Raw genomic sequence first — 20,633 nt, forward strand, 5'->3', positions numbered from 1 at the left:
TTTGTGTGTTTTTCAATGAGAAATTGTTACTGAACACTACAAATATTTTAGAACTATAGGTAACGCAATCTCCCTACACAGTCTTTTGAACAAATTCGTCACAACATAAAAATGTCTCAGTACCTCTCAGAGAAATAAACTACTAAATGCAATATATCTTCCAGATGAATCGCTGTTGTGTGCAGGAAAGGAGTCATTATCCTTTTTAATCTGGAGAAAGGTCTTGACTGTTTAGAGTCTAATGAGATATAGCACTTGTAAAAGTCAATGCTATTTTTCATTGTACAGTGGGTACACCAGAGTATAATTCATAGTACATTCATCTCTCTGCTGCAGAGGGTTATCCTCCGTGTTTGGTGCTGGGGCAGCTAATCTGTTATTATGGGGATGTAATGTCAATGAGGCATCTTTTTTTACGACCCGATATCAGTCTCCTGTGTTCCTGCGGGTCTGAATCACCTTCACGACTGCCTTCCATCTTTGTTGATAATTAGAGGAAAACAAGGATTTCACTCTTTTTGTGCTGTATTGCCTTGCAGGCTTATTCACACAACAGACCAAATTCACTAAATTCATCAGAAACAGAGCTGTGGTGAATGACAAGAGTCCGCAAGAATTATCTTTACCATCCTGCTGTGTGAATGGCATCTGCATTCAAGGCTTGAGCATTTTTTCTGCTGTTGTTTTGCAGTCAGTAAGTGGACAATAACATGTTAAGTCTTAATTTGTATTTTTTGTGAATTTGAAATATTTTTTTTTAACATTCCATCCTCATTCATTGTCTGCAACCTTTTTATTACTTTCACTCTGCATTTAATGATCCTCTCCAATACCTCTTTACAGAATTTGGACACCTTACACCCTCTAGTGGGAACCAAATGCAATCATGGATTATTTGCTTAAATTGTTTCCAAATTTGCATTGGCCTCACTGATACAGAGCTTATCTATTCTAATTGCAATGTCTAATGGCTTATAAATTAGCTTCTAGTTCTGGTTTTAAATAAATAAAACTCAAGGGTCATCCATTTCAAGAATAGACATTTTTAATGCATTGTTACAAAGAACTGAAGTGTTGCATACAGCAGTATAATCGAGCCTCATCCATCTCCAAATACAGCAAGGCAAGCGAAGCATTTGGTTTGATTAGCGTGACAGCGGCGAGCAGATACTGAAGCAGCAGCTTTTAGCTGAATCACATTGATTTGACAGAGCAGTGCAATAGGACGAAGGTTGTGCAGAGTCTACAAGAAGTTACAATCAAGGTCAAAGGTTGCCGTCACAGGTTTTCTATTGCAGTAGGTTTTCTATTGCAGTAGGTTTGTTCTTTGAGTCTGGGTAAAGCAGGAAGCCAGAGAAAGTGCTGTCATCCTCACTGCTGGAGTAAACTCCGTTCCAGTCTCTCATCGTCTCCAGCCACACCTGGTCGCCTTCGTTCAGCGGCAGCAGTGCGAGGTTGGACGCCTGATCGATGTCCTGGCCGTACAGAGAGTCCCGAGTCCGCAGCTTCCGTACCCCATTAACCACTAGGGCAGCACGCACGGGCCTGTTGCGCACGGTGATGTGGTAACTGAATAAGTAGACTCCTGAGTAGGTGGCGTTGAACTTGCTGAGCACTGGGTCCCAGTGGCCCTCCCCGTTGTAAAACACCTTATCAAACTTCACAGGCAGGCCGGGAGGAGGGAAGGACCTGCTAGGGAACAAGCCCACACTGAAGGCAGAGCGAATCAGCTCCGCGTTCTCACCTTGCGGGCCTTTAGGGCCCCGAGGCCCACGCCCACCTTTACCTCCCCTCTCCCCCTTCTGCCCCGCCATGCCCCTCCCTCCTGGAGGTCCTGGGGGCCCTCTGCCACCAGTATCCCCCTTCCCTCCTGGAGGCCCTGGCTCCCCTCTCTCTCCTTTTGCACCAACAGTTCCATTCACTCCTGGGGGGCCCATCTCACCACTCAGACCAGGAGGCCCACGCCCACCCACGTCACCTTTCTCGCCAGGTGAGCACTCGCCTATAAGTCCCTGGTCACCTTTCTGACCCTTTGTCCCAGCTAACCCAGGGGGGCCCAAAGGCCCCTCTCGCCCGATGTTGCCCTTAGTCCCATTCAGGCCAGGCGCTCCTCTTTCTCCCGGGTCCCCTTTCAGACCACTGAAGCCACGTTCACCTTTCTCTCCTCTGGGGCCCGGATCACCTATAGTATGTATTTAGAGAGGTTATATTCACATAGGAAGACATGTTTTAATTAGCTTTCATTTATATATAATAATGTATATTTGCATACGTTTATAGGGTGTATTTATATATATTTGAATTATGTTTAAAAGAGATGATCTAATATGTTTACACTTTCTACTGAGACTACACACCTTTCTCTCCTGGTTTTCCTGGGATACCAGGGGCACCAGGAAGACCCACGGGTCCTTGATCACCTGTGAAACCTGTGGTGGTTTTGATAAATAAAACGTAGAGTATGACATCCACAAAGTACTTATACAGGACAGCATTTTGCAAAAAAGGATAGAGGGACAGAGAGAGAGAGAAGTGGAGAGGATATCAAAAACTCTCCGGCTGCTCTTAAGCCCCGGTGTACCTATGTCGCCATTGAGTCCGTTGGCTCCAGGTATTCCTTCTGGTCCTGGAAGTCCTCTGAGCCCAATTTCTCCCTTCTCTCCTGGTAACCCTGGAAAATAAAGAGTATTAAGGACCAATTTTGACCTCCAAAAGGTGATTTTCCTGAAAATGATAATCCATCTTACCTGGAGGACCCCCCTCTCCTTGCGGTCCCGCTGGCCCACTCTCTCCCATGGGCCCCACGGGGCCCTTCTCCGGCGGACAGCACTCACAGAAGTTGAAGAAGCATTCATTGTAGTCTAGGGTATAGTTTCCCAGGGTGTTCCCGGGGGCCACTATGGCGTCGGTGTGGAACTCAGTGGAGTAAGCGTCGTTGGAGTAGGTGGTGCTGTCTGTAGGGGACAGGGAGAAAGCGTCCATCGTGACCTCAGTTGTCTCATCTGTGTGCAGGCCGCCGGACGCGGTCGTGGTGGTGGTCCGTCGGAATCCTCCACCTCCAGCACCAGCTCGAGGGGGCTTCTTGGTGGTCTGAGGTTTGGGCCAGCGTGTGGTTCTGGCGCTGTAGGTCAGCACGGCCATCAGTAGCACGAGGAGAGAGGTCAGGAAGATGAGGCGAACGGACGGCATACCGAAGGCTTGACACAGTACAAGCTGTAAGAAAGAAGAGTTTGAAGAACAAGATAAAACAGGTGCAGCACTTTTTTCTATTTGCACCACAGTGCATAATAAGGCAACAAGTGCATCTTACCTGCTGATGTAAATGATGTTGCCTCTTCACTCGATCCCCTCCAACTACTGATTGATGTAGGCTGCCTCCTTCCTTATATTGCCCCGGTAGCTCAAAGAGAGAACAAGGGACAGAACAGCGGGGTTATTAGGAGGTAGGTGGGCTGGCAGGAACAGATTACATGACTCCTGAGGGATATGAAATAAAGCAGGTTGCATTCAAGGCAAGACTTTATTCTTTGTGATATGGGATATGATTCAAGGGCCCACGAGTGCACACACTGCTAAAGTGTTGTTGCTTGCTTTGTACACAAACAGCAGAAATATAAGGTTACACACAAAGATACACATTCACAGAACATGTAAGCATACAGTACACAAACTCACACATTGTTCGTAATGAATAGCATATCTTATGAGAGTTGCCGGGTGCAACACCTCGCAGTGATCACACCGTTTGGCAGCACCTCAAAGCAGAAAATGTATCACCATACACCCAATGGGAGAGGGATCAATGTCCCAAAACAGGCGGCGTGGCAACATTGATCCAGCCGTTCACCTCCTTGATCAAACCAACCCATAGAGCCCAGTAAACCCAGTAAACCCAGTATACCTCGCGGAAACCTGGCCCCACTGAACCGAGCTTTACGTGTCTCAGATGTAGTTTCAAACCTCTGACATTAACTTTGAACGATTCCTCGTTGGTTGCCAAGGTTACACACAAAATCTGACGAGGAGCCATGTGATACTGTATGTGGCAAAATAATAGATGAAAAGGCTCAAAAGAGCTGCAGAGGAGGAGGTCACTATACGGACACATTGCTTTATCAGAAATGTGTTTTTATATTGTTTGTGTTATGTTTTATGTATTGCTGTTCTTGTTTTTAATGTATTTCATGAGTCTTTTGTCATTACACCATGCCCAGGGACCGCAGTTGAAAATTAGCCAAGAGGCTAAAACTGGCACATTTACAGAAATGTTTATTAATGTGCACTGTGTATAAATAAAATAAATATAATCTGTGCTGTAAAAAAAGGAAAGTTTGAAATACAAGAGTAAATTAAAATCATTCAGGTTTAATCACCATCCTCCTCAAGTTTGCCATCAAAAAAAGAAAGAAAAGAAAAATCACCATTACATCATTGAAATTATTAACTTCAGATTTGCTACCAACTGTATGTAGCTGAGTCAATATGTTGGTTATGTTATTTTTATTATTTTCATTTTGTTTAGTGAACATTCTCAAAACCGGTGTGTTATATTTTACTTTGTCATCAATATCAGCCAAATTATCTGTATTGTAAGTTTATTTGTGTTAACTTTGTATTGAGTGAATGAAACGGTTGTGTTTTTCATGGTTCCGGGTTACCTGTTGTAGCAGGGGGGCTTTAATTGTTGACGCACAAATCACACATAGCCAAAGCATGGACAGCTTGTGCACTGGTAAGATGTGTTGTGAGGCTCGTCCTCCTCTGGTTAAGCTAGCATGTTTAAAAGTTGTGTATTCTGGCTTAAACTGTATGCAAATGCAATGATGCATCGTTATCAATATGTTTCTGAGGTTGTCATTTGGTTTCGAACGGCCAAAATATGACTTTTACTTCTGTTAACTCCGTCGGAGTTTTTCGCTCATTTGCATATTGTCTGACTGCTGCAGGGGCCTGAGAGAGAGCCTGACCACTGAGTGTGTGTGTGTGTTAACTCATATTGTCTGACTGCTGCAGGGGACTGAGAACGAGCCTGCCACTGAGTGTGTGTGTGTTGACTGTGCCCTGTGCTGCTCCTTATAGGTGCGTTATGATGTTTAATTGTTGGTTGTATATTTTTCCTGTATAGTTAGGATGGACTGCATTAGTTGAGTAGATTAATATGAAGATAAGTTCATTATTTACAGTGCACTTTTATTTTATTTTACGAAGGAATGCTTCTATTTACATGTAAACTGGAGGGTTAGAAACCTGTTAGAAGTATTACATTTAATTTCAGGTGCTATACATTTTATTTATTGACTTTTGTTGTATTTACTGATTTAAATACATTTGTAGCTTTTGTATTTTTTTATGTTTACATATTATATTTATAACTACTCTGTTATATGTGTAACGCACAAACCACACATAGCCAAAGCATGGACAGCTTGTGCACTGGGGACTGAGAACGAGCCTGCCACTGAGTGTGTGTGTGTTGACTGTGCCCTGTGCTGCTCCTTATAGGAAAATAAATGTGCAGATCCTGATTCCTGGTCTGAGTGGTGTCTTGCAATCTACAAGCAACCATTCTACAGCTGCTACATGTTCAAACGTAAACAAGAGGACAAGGCTGTTCTTACTCTGATCCATTCGCTTAATGGGAATAATCTAGTAAATACATTACAGCATTATACTGTATAGGCCTACTTAGGAATACGAACAGGTTGTTCTACAAAACTCCGGTTGAACGCCTCATTCAAAATTAAAAAAGGATTCTTATACCAAAAAAGAAATCGTTGCACCTGTCAAAACACAATAAAGCATACCTGTGTTTTCATTTATAAGGCCTTGTTATCTACGTGCTGAGTGATTTAACATCCTTAGTGGACAACAATGACACCAAACCAACTCTGAACTGGGGATGCTGGTTTCCTACATTTTACTACTGCAAAACAGACTGAAATTGGAGTCACTTAATCCTCTGCGGCACTTTATAGTTCTACTTGATTCAACTTTTAATAATAATTGTGACTGTTTTATTGAGAGACAGAGAGAGAGAGAGGTGCGAGAGTGTGAGTAGATAGAACCATCTGAGATGTATTACTCCAAAAATCCACCAGGGAGCTGTGTTGGGTCAATGCAGTGTCTACAGTCTATGCTGCAGTAACAACATCTGAACAAAGGCCTCCTCCCACATTCAGTATTGGGCCAAAACTCAGTGCACACAGCCACAAGAAACATCTTCTCATCTTACTAAATTATTTTATTAGATATTAGTGACTGCTTCTGCTTTTTTTTTCTCCCAAAGATGTCTATCTAAAATATGTATTAGTTGTTAATATCTAAGCTCTGTCATCGCAACCGATTGGCCCACTGAGGCTATTATTTGGTAAGTTTTTTTTGTTTTTCTTTATCTCATGTAACTCATGGCAAAGAAAGTGTGCATGCATGTCTGTGAAGCCAAAGACAAATTTGCACGCAAGTGGACAATAAAGATGTATTGTATTCAATATTAGTCTATATTATAATCTATGATTAGTTATTATTGTGTCATGCCTTTTTTTTATTTGAATTCAAATTTTGCTGCATTGTAGCTACTTTGTGTGTGTGTGTGTGTGTGTGTGTGTGTGTACAAGTGGGCTATGGATGATATTGTATAGGTCTACAGCTTATATAAATCAATGTCCAGTTGTTCATAAAAAGTCAGCAGCATGATGAATGGGAGATAATATTGAGTGGAAAATGTATCTAGATTTGATATCAGTATATTGCATAATATTAGTATTATTACTGTATGACGTCATCATTTCATTCTGCAGCTTTGGATCCAGTGTGTTTGGTCCATCGTCTGAGTTTGCAGCTGCGCACACTTGTCCAGCATATATAGACAAGTCAGTGTCAAGCTTGTCCCTATAAATAAAAAAAATACATACTTCCGCTACATACTTTTCAAAATAAAAGCCCTGACTTTAAGACACATCCATTGTGTGCACACCCTGCTTAAATGTTTCGCTTTTATTAAGACAAGCACAGTTTGGTTTCCGGTCTTATATTCTCACTCTCCCTTGGTGTTTTTTTTTTGACGCACAAGAATGGAAGTGTGTAATGAAAAATGTCATGTTGATGCAGAGACTGAATAGAGTCATATACATATCATCCGAGAGAAGAAACGGGTGGGTCTAACCCAAAATACCCGTCATCCTCCTACAATGGGCTGTGGTGGGAGATCGGCTCGACTCGGAGAATCGACTTGCAGCTGTTCACAGAGCCGAAGATAGGATCAAGACGAGTCCATGCCGGTGGCCTGACGCGCTTTTTGTCTCTGCTGCGCTTCTCGGCTCGGTGCCACCGTGCGTAAATGCGGTCGAAGGTGCACTTTAAATGTTGAAATTCAGCCTTTTGTGTTGCATCGTGGTTGTGAATCGGGTTTCCTCACAGTCCCGCTGAGCGGATGGAGTGAATTGTGCAAAAAAAAAAAAAAAAAAAGGGACCCGCAGTTTCGGTTTTCCCAGTGTGTGATGATAGGAGACACAATGACGCTCTTGTCTCTTCTGGGTCGGATCATGCGTTATTTTCTCCTCAGGCCGGAGACTTTGTTCCTGTTGTGCATCAGTCTGGCGCTGTGGAGCTACTTCTTCCACACCGACGAGGTGAAAACCATCGTCAAGTCCAGCCGGGATGCCGTGAAGATGGTGAAGGGGAAAGTGGCGGAGATGATGCAGAACGACCGGCTCGGAGGCCTCAGCATCCTGGACGCTGAGTTCTCCAAAACCTGGCAGTTCAAGAACAACAACGTGGCCGTGTACTCCATCCAGGGGAGGAGAGATCACATGGAGGATCGCTTCGAGGTGCTCACCGACATCAGCAACAAGAGCCACCCGTCCATATTCGGGATATTTGACGGTCACGGTGGAGAGGTAGGTAGGCTGGGATGTGAGGAAACACTTGCACATGATGCAGACGTAAAGAGCTGCTGCTGCTGCTGCATCATTTGCATTCAGTGCAGGTGTAGAGAGACAGGGAGGAAGTTCACTGTAATAACTGCTGCTTTTTGGGCATACTCAATAAAACCTATTCTAGAATAGAATAGAATAGAAAGCTTTATTGTCATTGTATTAAATACAACGAGATTCACAGTTGCCACTTCTGGTCAGTGCTTTAAAACAAATACTTGACAAGACCAAGTGTTACACTAGAAGTATAAAATATAAAAATAGATGTAATGTAAACAGAGGTAATTGTACTTGTAAAATAGGTAGGGTAGATGTAATAAATCAAATGTAAACAAAGTTGCACTTGAGGTGTATATTGCATCAAGGATATATTGCACAGACAAATGTATTTCACATTCAGTGTATTAATATTGCACAGGTTTATTGTTTGTTCATTGTCCGTATAATTGTCTAATCCCACAATGCAATTTAGGGACATGTATTATGGCATCATATAAAAGTATTATGGGGAGGGACATTAATGTGATATTAGGCTAAGAAATAGAAAATAGCAATAGGTAGGATAACTCTCTGCCAGGTTTCTATAGGAAGTTAACAGGTATTCATACTATAGGATAGGGCAAAGATATGCCACTTGAGTTCCTCACTTCACTCCATTTTCAAACAGAACAACCCCCCTCGTCTCTCAATCTTTGTATTCTTTTGTGTGAACACCTCCTCCTCCTGCCAATCAAGGAGTTGATTTTGGATTCACCACAAAGACCTTGTGTGTGTGTGTGTGTGTGTGTGTGTGCGTGCATGGGGGGTAGAGATGTGTGTGTGAAGGTTTTGTCTCTTTCCTCCCCTCCCTCTGTGTTGTCAAGGGTCAGTGGTTTCTCATGGCTGCCTTCAGACCACGTGTCCTGTGCGCCATCTGTCACACCACCACCCCTGTCCCCCCCAGAGGTTTTCAGTGTGGGACATATTTCTCTGAATGATACTGGTTTAGTGTCATATTTAAACCTCAGTCTTCTTCTTCTTTTTTTTCATTAACCCAATATAATAGCAGATATTAAAGGTTGAAAGCAAATCTACGGTGACTCAAACAAAAGTGTGAGAACCATAAAAAAGGGTTTCCCAGAGCCCAAGTTGACGTTTTCTGATTGCTTGTTTCGCCTGGCCAGCAATCCAAAACCCAAAGATATTCAGTTTACCATCACTGACAGCAAATATTCACATTTGAGAGGCTGGAAGCAGTGAAGTTTTGGAATTTTTGCTTAAAAATTACTTTATTTCTTAGGGTTTCCCTTGACTACAGGAAATTTGTTAGTCTTATGCTTATTTTCAGGTGTATACTTGTATTTTGTGTTTCTACTAGAATATGTTTACATGTTTTAATGTTAAAAAAAAGCTTTATTTTCTTCATAACGGTTGTGCTGCAGCACCTCTTGTCAGCCTCTGTCTGAAACGCTCTGATTGAGCTTCTTCCATTCATCACTGTGTCTGACATGCTGTCCATTTACATGTTTTCATTTGATTACAGAAAAATACTTAAGGATCTATGTGTTCTCTTTTTAAAAGATTAGTTGCAAGAGTTGTCGCTTGTGTAAAACTGTAGAGAAGCAGACAACAAACAGAATAGAGGTTGTTTACCCTTCCAAATCCTTCTATCTATTCCTGTCCCATAAACAAATATTTATCTTTCCTGTCCGTCCTGACATCTCTCACTCTTTCTCCCTCATTTTCACTCTTTCTATCCTGCAAGTTTTCCTCCCTTTCTATACTCAAATGTGTATCTCTGTGCATATGTGTGTTCATATTTGTTAGCTTGTTTGTCCCATCTTCTTATGTTTTATTTTATCTTTCAGGAGTCACAGTCAAATAGGGTTTGGGACTGAAAAAGAACGGGCTACTCCGACATCGACCTCAGCTATTATAGGGTCACGGGCATCAATACACAGACGTCATCCTGAGATATGGAAACACACACACAGTTCCCGGTCTAAAAACTATTAAGCACTAACAGTAAATGCAGCGATGAGTGATGTTAAGGGGCATTTGGGAAAAGCTGTGTTTACCATCTGGGACTCTCAATGCTAATGATTTTGCCGGGATATCCTAGGACATTAATTTGCATATTTATGCAGTTTGGCAGAACTGTAAACACACTCTCACACAAACATCACCGATATTAAATGAAGTGATGCCGCCAAACTAAATATGGGCCGCTAGAACGGGCCGTCTCTGGCAGTGCTGCGTGTTCCAGCCTCCTAAAATATGCAGGACATTTCTCAAACATGTTTTTCTTTTTACTGTATTTTTATCGAGGCTGTGAGTTATGGCCCAGAATTATAAAAAGGTCAGCACAAGCTGCTGCTCCCCTTTTAGCATGATTTACTGAGACTGGTGAAGCAGGAACTTTGACTAGTTTACTACTTCAAGAGGCTTTCACACTACTATACTGCATTAAATTGAATTTATAGTTATACACTGACTCTAGGGGCAAATAGGAGCATCGATGTTAATAAAAGATCCACAATACAGATTAATCAATCTTTAATAAAGTTGGTCCAACAGTGAGTCATTTATGAAGTCTGTAACTGCCCTGGCATTTTCAGCTGTTTACGATGAATGGAAATTCACACTTGAAGCTCTTTTCCTGATCGAGGCTCGCTGAGTGCTTTCCTCTCCAATTAACTAAATGAATGAGTACACTTATGCAGCAAAAGGGAAAGAGAGAGAGAATAGGGGAGTGGAGCAGCAGGAAGAGATGGTCACAGTCTAATGATCATTGGGAATATCATAATCACGTTCAGGTCTCCTTCCATCGCTGTTCTTTTACTCCTAATTCCATTTTTAAAAGGACCAGTGTGTAGCATTTAAGGGGATCAAATGGCAGAAATGGAGTATAATATTAATATGTATGTTTTTTTTTTAGTGTATAATCATCTGAAAATAAGAATCATTGTGTTTTCGTTAGCTTAGAATGAGGAGGAGGAGGAGGAGGAGGAGGAGGAGGAGGAGGAGGAGGAGGAGGAGGGCAAGTGGGCTGAAGGATGAGGAGGTTGTTCAATAATTCAGCACAGAGCACCTGCTGTATGAAATGGAAAAAATGTCTAAATTAAAGTTGTATTGGACCATATGACCTGGCAACCACAGCCACAACATTATTTATTCTATTCTGGTGACCTGTCAAACTGCATATGTAAAATACAGTGCAGCCAGTTATATGAATAAAAAGAACATGTTTTAGCAGAATATGAAAGCACCAAATATAACCTTATAACCCTAACCCCTTTTAGGTTCTTGGGGGCAGCAGAACAAGCTTTAAACACAACATTTTGACATATGCATACAGTATATGCACATACATATACTTTATATAATTTCTATACACCTGATAAAGTTGTTATGAGGAACATGTTGGCAACAAAATGTATTTACACATCCAGACTGAACAACATTAGCTAGTTGAAGTTGTTTAACTCTTCTTTCAGCTCTGTTTTAGGAATTAGAGAAATATCTTTTCCTTTAGTGTCTATATGCTTCACTATGATCACCAGCTAGTCGCTAACTGTGCCTGCCCACTATTTGGTGCAGGGCAGGTAGACTCTGGGGTGGATTAATGCACAGGCTGGCCTAGGCTGCAGCCATATTTGCAAGGGCCCCAGATTATTTTAAATTATTTAAATGTACTTAAGAGAAAAAAAGAACAACTTTTACCCTTATTGGCCCATAAGAAACAAAAAGTCACTGCTACTGGACAGAAGAGCGGCAATATGTCAGAAAGCAAATATGACCGCGGAGCACAAAAGCACTTCGGCTGAAAGAACACCGTGACCAAGATCTACTAAAGAAAATCCTTTAGGGCTTTTTAAAAATTGTATTAAGGCTTAGAGTAACGGCTGTCTCAATGTGTGTGTATGCTCTCTGAGTGTGTACCTGTGGGCCGTGTAATAATCCTAGCACACTTTTACACATGGCATGATGAGAAGGGGGTCCCCACACAAAGAGTAGCCTATAGGGACCCCTAACCACCTTAATCCGCCACTGGGTAGACTACAGTGTTCAGCAGAGCTTTTTAAGATGCAAACAGTTTCCTTCTTTGACCGAATGCTTACGAGAGAGGTCGAGTGAACCAAAACAGTAAAGTCATGGGCTGAAAGGCGCTAAACTTTCTGTAAGATGAGGGGAACTGAACAGTTGGGTGTTAATTATCTGTGGTAAGAGTGACACCTTTTACTTAACACGCATTTAATCTAGTGTTATAAGAATATTGATTAGTGCAGTATTAAGGAATAACCCTCCCCGTGTCTTCCCCCCTGTCTGTCAGGCTGCAGCTGACTATGTGAAGGCTCACCTGCCAGACTCCCTGAAGCAGCAGCTGCAGGCCTTTGAGAGGGAGAAGAGAGAGAGCTCAAACACTTACGGCAGCATCCTCGAGCAGCGCATCCTGAATGTGGATCGTGAGATGCTGGACAAGCTCTCTGCCAACCACGATGAAGCAGGTCAGTAAGGAGGAGGAGAGTGGTGGGAAGTGTCTGTATATGTGTTTGTGTTTGTGTGTGTGTGTGTGTGGTGAGGGGACAGATTAGCGTTTTGGGAAATGAAAGTAACAAGCTGAGATGTATTGCGAAAATCCCACCCACACAGAAACAGATATATGTTAGAAAGTGTTCGCAGACGTGTCCCTTTGGTGCACTTTACATGTAATGTAATACATTTTAATCTAAAACATTTGCATGAAATGTTGTGCAGTTGTAAAGTAGAGATGTTCAAATTACATCTTTAAGCCCTCGTTCATTCGGCATTCATGCCTCTTACAGCACACGTCAGCGTGTAACAGCACCTCGGCTATCAAACAAAATCTCACAATTTCCTGTACAATATCCTCTCAGTCAGCACAATGCCTCCCAGCTGACATTACTTTCCTCTTTGATGGGTTCTCGCTCTACTCTATAGTGGCCTCTTTCTTAGGCTCGAACCAGTCCATTTCATCACACTCTAGTTCCTCTTCTGACATGAACATCTGGACAGAATTTTGAAGCCGAATAAATTCTTCCACACTAATAAAAAATATCCTGCTTGATCTAGAAAGACTAGTCTTTGATAAACTTCTTAATTTTTTGTATGTAAAAAATACATAAGCAAGTAAAATCAACTTGATTCTAGCATTTCTCTAGTCATTTTTGAAAGCGTGATGTACTTACTTGAGACAGTCAGTGTCCTACAGGCAGGGAAGGAGGGACAGCAGTCCAATGTCAAAGGTCAGCTGTGCCGCAGGTTGCTTGCTTCCTCACAGTCCATAGCCAACTTTACACCTCACTCGGTAGCAGTCCTCTCCCTGAAACCAGAAGTGTTTGCTGCACGTGGCATAAGAATGCTCTGTCTATCAAGCAATTTGTAAGTTGTGCACTTCAGTGTCTTCTCACGTTAACCCAAGGGCAGGTCACTTTCCAGTCTGGCCGATCATAACACTAACACTCGCAACCCTCATGTTAACATTAGCTTCAAATTGCACTACAGCCATTAGGCTATAGTTTAAAGCCACTTTCTAATGTTAGCTTCACTTTACATGAAAAAACTCTGGTTTATATATATATTTATTTCTACAACAATATGAAAACTGGAAAGACTAGCCTATAGTATCAACTTAGCTAACTTTATTCTTACCTTAAAGTTCAGTCTGCACGTTCCTCTTCGGAGTACTATAGCCTACAGTAGTACAGTGGTTCCTAAACTGTTTTACATCAAGGATCTCTAAACTGACGCAAATTACACCACGGACACCCATTTCATAAGATTTGGTCCCAGGGTCTCCCAACTGATATATCTTTGCTCTTAGATGTTTTTTTACAGAAAGTGTAAGAAACCCATTAACAAAATAGTCATTCATTACGTCATTGTGTTAGTTATGGATGGAATGATAGTGAAAATAAATGATTCCCCTTTTTGCTTCAAGGAGTCCTGGAGGTCCCCGGGCCCGGGCCTCACTTTGGGAACCACTGCCCCAAGTACTAGGGCTGCACGATTATGGCCAAAATGATAATCACGATTATTTTTGATCAATATTGATATCACAATTATTTATCACGATTATTCATTGATTTAAGGGACAACATATTTTTATTGCACTTTCACATTAAAATAAATATCGCACTGTTTTCACTTCTATGCTGTGCTACATTCCTGCTAATGTACAAATTAGGGCTGCATGATGTTGGAAAAAACTGACATTGCAATATATTTTTTCTGCTATATGAAAAAAATACAGGAATATTCACTCTACCCTTTAGCTAGCTACATGTTAAAGTTAAATGCATCAATCTGGTGCACTTTGATAACAAAATTAGTAACATTAAGAAGATGGATAAACAATTTTATGCTCTCAATTTAAATCATAAACACGTTGGTTGTATAGATAATATTTATCCCCAAAAGTGAAGCCAAAACATCTCAATCTGGCTGTTAGTGTAGGAAGCGCTTGATTTGATATGCAGCAGAGTTTTCTACGAGCAGAACACGCATTTTAAATGTCAATATTGCAGGCGATCATGTTCATTTGCTTCAGTAGCGCTGATCAGACGCGCTGATCCAATAGTAGCGCTCCTAAACAGCGCTTCAATACACAACAGAAAATCATCCACTGGACATCCAATGACAAACAATTCCTTAATTTAACTTTAACACACAATGATCGCTTGTTTTACCTGATGTCCCGAAGTCCAGTTGCGTCTGTTACTTCCTCTTGATCGCTTGTTTTAATTCCAGTCATGTCCAAGGAGTAGTGCGAAAAAATCCAACGTTTTGTAACTTAACATAGTTTCCAAAATTAGAGCCACTGCCTCAGCAGCAGAAGAGTTGTTTTAACGCACCTGTGTTGTAGATCCAGGCACCATTTGTTCGTTGTTTGGAAATAATAAATAAAGTCAGATATCCTACAGAACGTTGTAGATCAATTAACAATGTCAGACTGAAATATGTGTGTGAAAGAAGGAAATTAGATGGTATTAGATGTATAGAAGATGATACTGAAAAGATAACATGGTTAAAAAACTGTGTTTGGTCTCAACTAAAGCCAGCACTTCCTCTTTCCCTGCGTGTTTCCAACTTCCGTTTGTTAATTATACCACCCCCCCAATTACTTTGAGTGCAGCCAATCATAGTGTGCCAATCAAAATCAGTGAATCAGAACTATAATAATAATAATAGTAATAGTAATAATGATAATGATAATGATAATGATAATAATAATAATAATTAAAATAATAATAATAATATTATTATTAGGTAACACTTCATTTTACAGGTCAGCAAATGTCATGGTAATTAGATGATTATTAGTAAGTAACCTATTTGAAATGTCTTTGGAATTACTGCCAAATTACCCCAATGTTTACCTCAAAATGTTCGAAAATTACTTTATTATAACATTATTTAATGATTATATTCTGCTATTTTCCAATAGCTGGTAATTTATTTAATACATTTCCAGGAAAACAATACAAAGTTAATTGATATGCTTTATTTCCATGTCTGCTGATGAATAGATAATAATTAGCAAATAACTTATTTGAAATTTCTTTTAAAAAAATCCCTGAATCATTAAATTAGCTACCAGGTTACATTTGTGTAGACAATAAGTCACACAATGGTGAGACAGCCGCAGGGCCCTATTTTAATGATTATATGCTTTTTTAGCATATAATTATTAAATAATGTTTATAATAAAGTAATGTTTGAGGTAAATATTGGCAGTAATTCCAAAGAAATTTAAAATGTTACTTGCTCATTATCACCTCATTACCATGAAATTTGCAGAGCTGTAAAATGAAGTGTTACCAGTTTTATTATTATTATTATTATTATTATTATTATTATTATTATCATTATTAATATTATTATTATTATTATTATTATTATTATTATTATCATTATTATTATTATTGTTATTATTATTATTATTATTTAAATATAAACAGAAACTGCCATTTGAGCTCCTACACACTCCACTTATAATACTGGAGAAGAATGAGACTGCTGTGTTGTAACATTATGCTGCTGTTATATTATATTATGCTGTAGTTGATACTCTTTGCTCTGATGTATAATTCAGAACTGCGCTACATATTGATCAGTTGGTGGCATTTGATACAAGAAACTGTTGTTTTTGGCCTATTGTCTTTCATTGTTGATTTCTATACATATAAGACCTATTTTTATCAGTTCATATCCTTTGTGCTTGTTTTACTATACTATACAACGGGTCAACAAGATTCTCAAGTGGCCTCCCTGCCGGTTGTATCACTTTATCATTTGCAGTTTGAAGCATTTAGTTATTACATTTTTCTTTCACAAATCTGTAGATCACATTTTAAAGGTCAGACATTCCTATATGTCACTATAGGTTACTGTACATAAAGACTGTTGTTTTTAAATCACTGTATTTATTAAAGTGTGGAACATCAAATAAAAATAAAATAGTGGCAGATATAATCATACCAGAGATCTCTTGACATTTTCATCCCTGGAGATAATATATTTACTGACATTTTGGACTTGGTCCGAGACTCATTGTTATCTTAGCCTTCTACTGCCACGGTTAAATACTGTATCACATTAACCAACTTTCTGTCTCTTATTTGCTCTCAACAGCAACCATAAGAAACATCTGGCACAAATAGTACTTGTAAATACTTGGTATGGATTATTTTCACTTGCAACATCGTAGCGACAGCAAAAAATGCTGAAAACAATACAATACAATGTTTTGTGAACCATAACAGCCTAAAAATATGTTGTGATGTGGTTAACCCCAAGTGTCTGTTACTCCCGGTGTTTAAGATAAACATGCAACCAGATTTGATTCAGAATTGTTGGAGCATTTACTAAAAACAGCTTTCTCCTCTCATTTTTGTCTTTCTCTTCCATATCTCCCGTGCAGGAACGACATGTCTAGTAGCGCTGCTGTCAGACAGAGAACTCACAGTGGCCAACGTTGGAGACTCTCGCGGTGTGTTGTGTGACAAAGATGGGAATGCTGTTGCGCTATCACACGACCACAAGCCGTACCAGCTCAAAGAGCGCAAGAGGATCAAGAGAGCAGGTACTGACTGTACCTGCATTGCCCTGCCTCGTGGATGAATTTAGGGTCCTTGGTTGCCATCTGTTGGTCTATTTAGGAACAGCGTTGTGTTAAAGAAAGCACAGATTTAGCTGACATAGATACTGAGGCTGTGTGATAAAGGATTTCCTCAGGTAAGCTTTGTTAATTAATGATCTCAGATCGATCCAGTATTTAAAACATCAGCTTTTTCAAGCTCAGTTTGGTTTTCTGTCACACATACTCATGATTTGGATTGATATACAGCATGTAACAGATCATCAGACTGTGCTTAAACTTTTTCATTCTTCTTCACTTCCAGGAGGATTCATCAGTTTTAATGGATCCTGGAGAGTCCAGGGGATCCTGGCTATGTCCCGCTCTCTAGGGGACTACCCGCTGAAGAACCTCAACGTCGTCATCCCCGACCCCGACATCATGACCTTTGACATGGACAAGCTGCAGCCAGAGTTCATGATCCTGGCGTCAGACGGCCTGTGGGACGCATTCAGCAACGAGGAGGCCGTTCGGTTCGTCCGCGAGCGCCTGAACGAGCCTCACTTCGGCGCCAAGAGCATCGTCCTGCAGTCTTTCTACCGCGGCTGCCCCGACAACATCACCGTCATGGTGGTGAAATTCAAGAGTGGAGCTGGGGGGAGCAACAAAGGGGGGAATTAGGTCAGGGTTAAGTTTAGAGCTCACAGTGTGCTTTCAATGATGGAGCAGCGAGTGTGATATCTGTAGGGAATTAAAGTATGGACACTGAGAACTGTACAAGTGCACACACACACACATACAGACATACACACACATGCAAAAACACGTAAAAAAATAAAGTTTTGTTTTGTTTGTACGTTTCTGATTGAGATAAGGGCATTTAAACACAATACAGATCTGATGAATACATAAAAAATACTCAAGTTCTCCCACAGTGGAGATACAGAACCACAAACTGACACCACACAGGGGATTTTCTCTTTAACCAGCACGCATTAGACTGTGATTGATTTACTACTGTTTACTGTACATGCACATGAATGGTACAGCTCCACTGGAGGCTTCTTCTTCAGAGGAGACTTCAACTAGTGCCTATTCAAGAATGCTGTGCAACCACAGGAAACTACTGAAAATGTATTTGCGAAAAAACACCACCCTGCTTGCTGCATTTTGACAATGCTCTCAAGAAATGTATGCGCCTGTTACATTTTGGACAACATTTTGAAATGTTGTGAAATATAAAAAGACTCCAGTGGACCCATACCCTTTATTCAACTTGAAGTGATGCTGCACCTACAATCTAACTTTGGAATAAGGAAACAAAATTAGTAATTAGCTAGTTTAATGACATTTTTATTGTTTTTTACTTTGAGTTTTTTGTTAAAGGTACAGTGTGTAGGATTTGGCGGCATCGAGTAGTGTGGTTGCAAATTGCAACCAACTGAGTACCCTTCCGCTCACTTCTCCCTTTACATGAGCTGCAGAGTGCAAAACCGTGGTAACGCCGGTCACCATAATAACTCTACTTAAGGAACAACGGAAGTCAGACGGCGGTTGGCGGTAACACGGTTTTGCACTCTGCGGCTCACGTTACCACAGTTTCACAAGTGTGTCGGAGGTCACCGGTGGCCTTCAGGTAACATACAAACATCAAAGGCTCTCTCTAGAGCCAGTGTTTGGTTTGTCCGTTCTGGGCTACTGTAGAAACATGGCAGAGCAACATGGTGGACTCCGCAAAGAGGACCCGCTCCCTATGTAGATATGAATTGCTCATTCTAAGCTAACGAAAACACAACTATTGTTAGTTTCAGGTGATCATACACTAATGAAAACAGCTAATACATCCCCCGAAGTGTTACACACTGTTCCTTTAAGGGATTTTAATGTCAATTTAATTAATCAACTTATAATAACTCAATTCAAGTCAATATATTAATTGTTTATAATTGAACACAGACAAAATTCATCCATGAATGTAAGTATGGATGTTACTGTTACTGCCAACCAGTAAACTACATTAAGAAGCTGAATCAATGAATGAGCTGAAGGTGGTGCAGAAGTTTAGTGATACTGAGAAGATAGATTTTGGGTGGAGTATTACTTTACAACATACAACAAATGCACACAGACACACAAACAGATATGTAAAAAAAAATGCACTTTCAGATGTTTATTTTTCGGAATGGTAAATTCTTACATATCAACCAATGTAAACACTGTATATCCTTAGTAATACAAGAGGGTTTAATGTATGTAGTACCTGATTAGTTCCTGACCTTTGACCTCTTGTTACTGGAATTTTATGGAGCTAATGTAAACTGTTCCGTCAAAGTTGTTACACACCATCTGTATCAGGGCATGTGCTTTGGCTTATCCATGATCATGAACTAACTGCATACAGTATGTGGACTCAGATGGCTGCCTTTGACCTGGGAAGCGCACGAAACAGGAGATGCAACGAACCCCCCCTCCCACCTGCTGCCGTGAGAAAATGACTAAAAGATGACACATGGTGAACTGTAGAGCCGGAGTGCTAGTAGCTAGTAATATGATATGCTCCTGAGGCAATACAACAACAACCTGTCAAGGAAGGTTACAGTAAACCATACTTGATTTCTTTTATGTTCAACTACGTTTTCTGTTTCATGACCTTTGCATCAATTGAGAGAGGCCTTTTTTTTATTTAACAGTTTACCTAATGCCTTATTTATTGTTGAGTTTTGGGGTGTGTCTGGCAGATTGCCAAATTAGTATACTGTAGATTTTTTTTTTTTGTCCTTCTGTAAATGAGCAGGAGTTTACAATAAATGTCCCATCACTTTAATTTGAGAAGCAGTCAATGACTCACACATGTTGAGCTGATGCTCAGTGTAAAAAGAACAAGCAGTGTAAAAAAAACCTGTATGTAAACAGTATTAAACAAACTCTTTCATCTTAAATGTATTCACCCCTTCAGTCTTTATTATCTCAAAGGACTTCTGGCCTACATTAAAGGAACAGTGTGTAGGATTTGGCGACATCTAGAGGTGTGGTCAGAGCGTGTCAGAGAACTACTGTGGCCTTCAGGTAACGTAAAAACACGAAAGGCTCTCACTAGATACAGTGTTTGGTTTATCCGTTCTGGGCTACTGTAGAAACATGACGTAGTCTCCCTATGTTGATATGATGGGCTCGTACTAAGCTAAGAAAAACCAACACATTCTTACTCCAAACTTGTCAAATACCGCCGCTTGGTCAGTGCGACAGACTCACGGGGTACTTCTCTTGTGTTACTTTTGGATGGATCTGGGACGGTGTGTCAATATACGGTCATTACATGCATAGTGCCCTTTCAAAATAAACTTCCATTTTCACAGGAAGTTAGGTTTAGGCAACACAACCACTTAGTTAGGTTTAGGAAAAGGTCGTGAATGATGTTAACTTAGCGACTCATGTGTCTCACGGGGCTGACGATACTTACACTCATGATCAACGACTGACGTGACAAAATAAGTCAAGGTTACTTTTAGTTTCACATGGGACAACAGTAGTCTCCTGGTTGAAAGTCTTGTGTTTGTTTGACCTATTTACATTGGAGTTAGTTGAAAGCCCAGTTCGTCACATACTGTCGCTAAAGGGTCGCT

At 40.6% G+C, this 20,633-nt stretch overlaps 2 protein-coding genes across 3 annotated transcripts; one reads left to right on the forward strand and one right to left on the reverse strand.

Moving 5' to 3' along the window:
- Positions 1–1,027: 1,027 nt before the first annotated feature.
- otol1a (otolin 1a) lies at positions 1,028–14,939 on the reverse strand. Of its 2 annotated transcripts, XM_074651212.1 has the most exons (7): positions 14,621–14,939; positions 13,121–13,254; positions 3,311–3,400; positions 2,748–3,213; positions 2,582–2,671; positions 2,358–2,429; positions 1,028–2,182 (listed from the first exon to the last, which is right to left on the reverse strand). In XM_074651212.1, exons 4-7 carry the CDS (start codon positions 3,187–3,189, stop codon positions 1,290–1,292), a joined length of 1,497 nt encoding a protein of 498 aa, XP_074507313.1. In that variant the 5' UTR covers positions 3,190–3,213; positions 3,311–3,400; positions 13,121–13,254; positions 14,621–14,939; the 3' UTR covers positions 1,028–1,289. The 2 variants fall into 2 exon arrangements, with proteins under 2 accessions (XP_074507313.1, XP_074507314.1); XM_074651213.1 differs by lacking the exons at positions 13,121–13,254; positions 14,621–14,939 and adding an exon at positions 6,770–6,912.
- Positions 7,069–19,829, forward strand: ppm1la (protein phosphatase, Mg2+/Mn2+ dependent, 1La). The gene is made up of 4 exons (XM_074651217.1): positions 7,069–7,895; positions 12,244–12,418; positions 16,855–17,016; positions 17,336–19,829. The coding sequence occupies exons 1-4, from the start codon at positions 7,497–7,499 to the stop codon at positions 17,689–17,691; spliced, it is 1,092 nt and encodes a 363-aa protein (XP_074507318.1). The 5' UTR covers positions 7,069–7,496; the 3' UTR covers positions 17,692–19,829.
- Positions 19,830–20,633: the final 804 nt, after the last annotated feature.

The sequence above is a fragment of the Sebastes fasciatus genome, chromosome 11 (genome assembly GCF_043250625.1).
Source record: "Sebastes fasciatus isolate fSebFas1 chromosome 11, fSebFas1.pri, whole genome shotgun sequence".
NCBI classification, from domain to species: Eukaryota; Metazoa; Chordata; class Actinopteri; order Perciformes; family Sebastidae; genus Sebastes; species Sebastes fasciatus.

What these genes read in the sequence shown, in the direction of transcription:
- otol1a (XM_074651212.1), bottom strand. Translation starts at nt 3,189, where the DNA reads ATGCCGTCCGTTCGCCTCATCTTCCTGACCTCTCTCCTCGTGCTACTG. An exon ending in AGGAGAGGGGGGTCCTCCAG is followed by an intron (nt 2,672 to 2,747) that starts GTAAGATGGATT and finishes TTTATTTTCCAG; the next exon opens with GGTTACCAGGAGAGAAGGGA. An exon ending in AGGAAAACCAGGAGAGAAAG is followed by an intron (nt 2,183 to 2,357) that starts GTGTGTAGTCTC and finishes TACATACTATAG; the next exon opens with GTGATCCGGGCCCCAGAGGA.
- ppm1la (XM_074651217.1), top strand. Translation starts at nt 7,497, where the DNA reads ATGATAGGAGACACAATGACGCTCTTGTCTCTTCTGGGTCGGATCATG. An exon ending in TTGACGGTCACGGTGGAGAG is followed by an intron (nt 7,896 to 12,243) that starts GTAGGTAGGCTG and finishes CCTGTCTGTCAG; the next exon opens with GCTGCAGCTGACTATGTGAA. An exon ending in CAAGAGGATCAAGAGAGCAG is followed by an intron (nt 17,017 to 17,335) that starts GTACTGACTGTA and finishes CTTCACTTCCAG; the next exon opens with GAGGATTCATCAGTTTTAAT.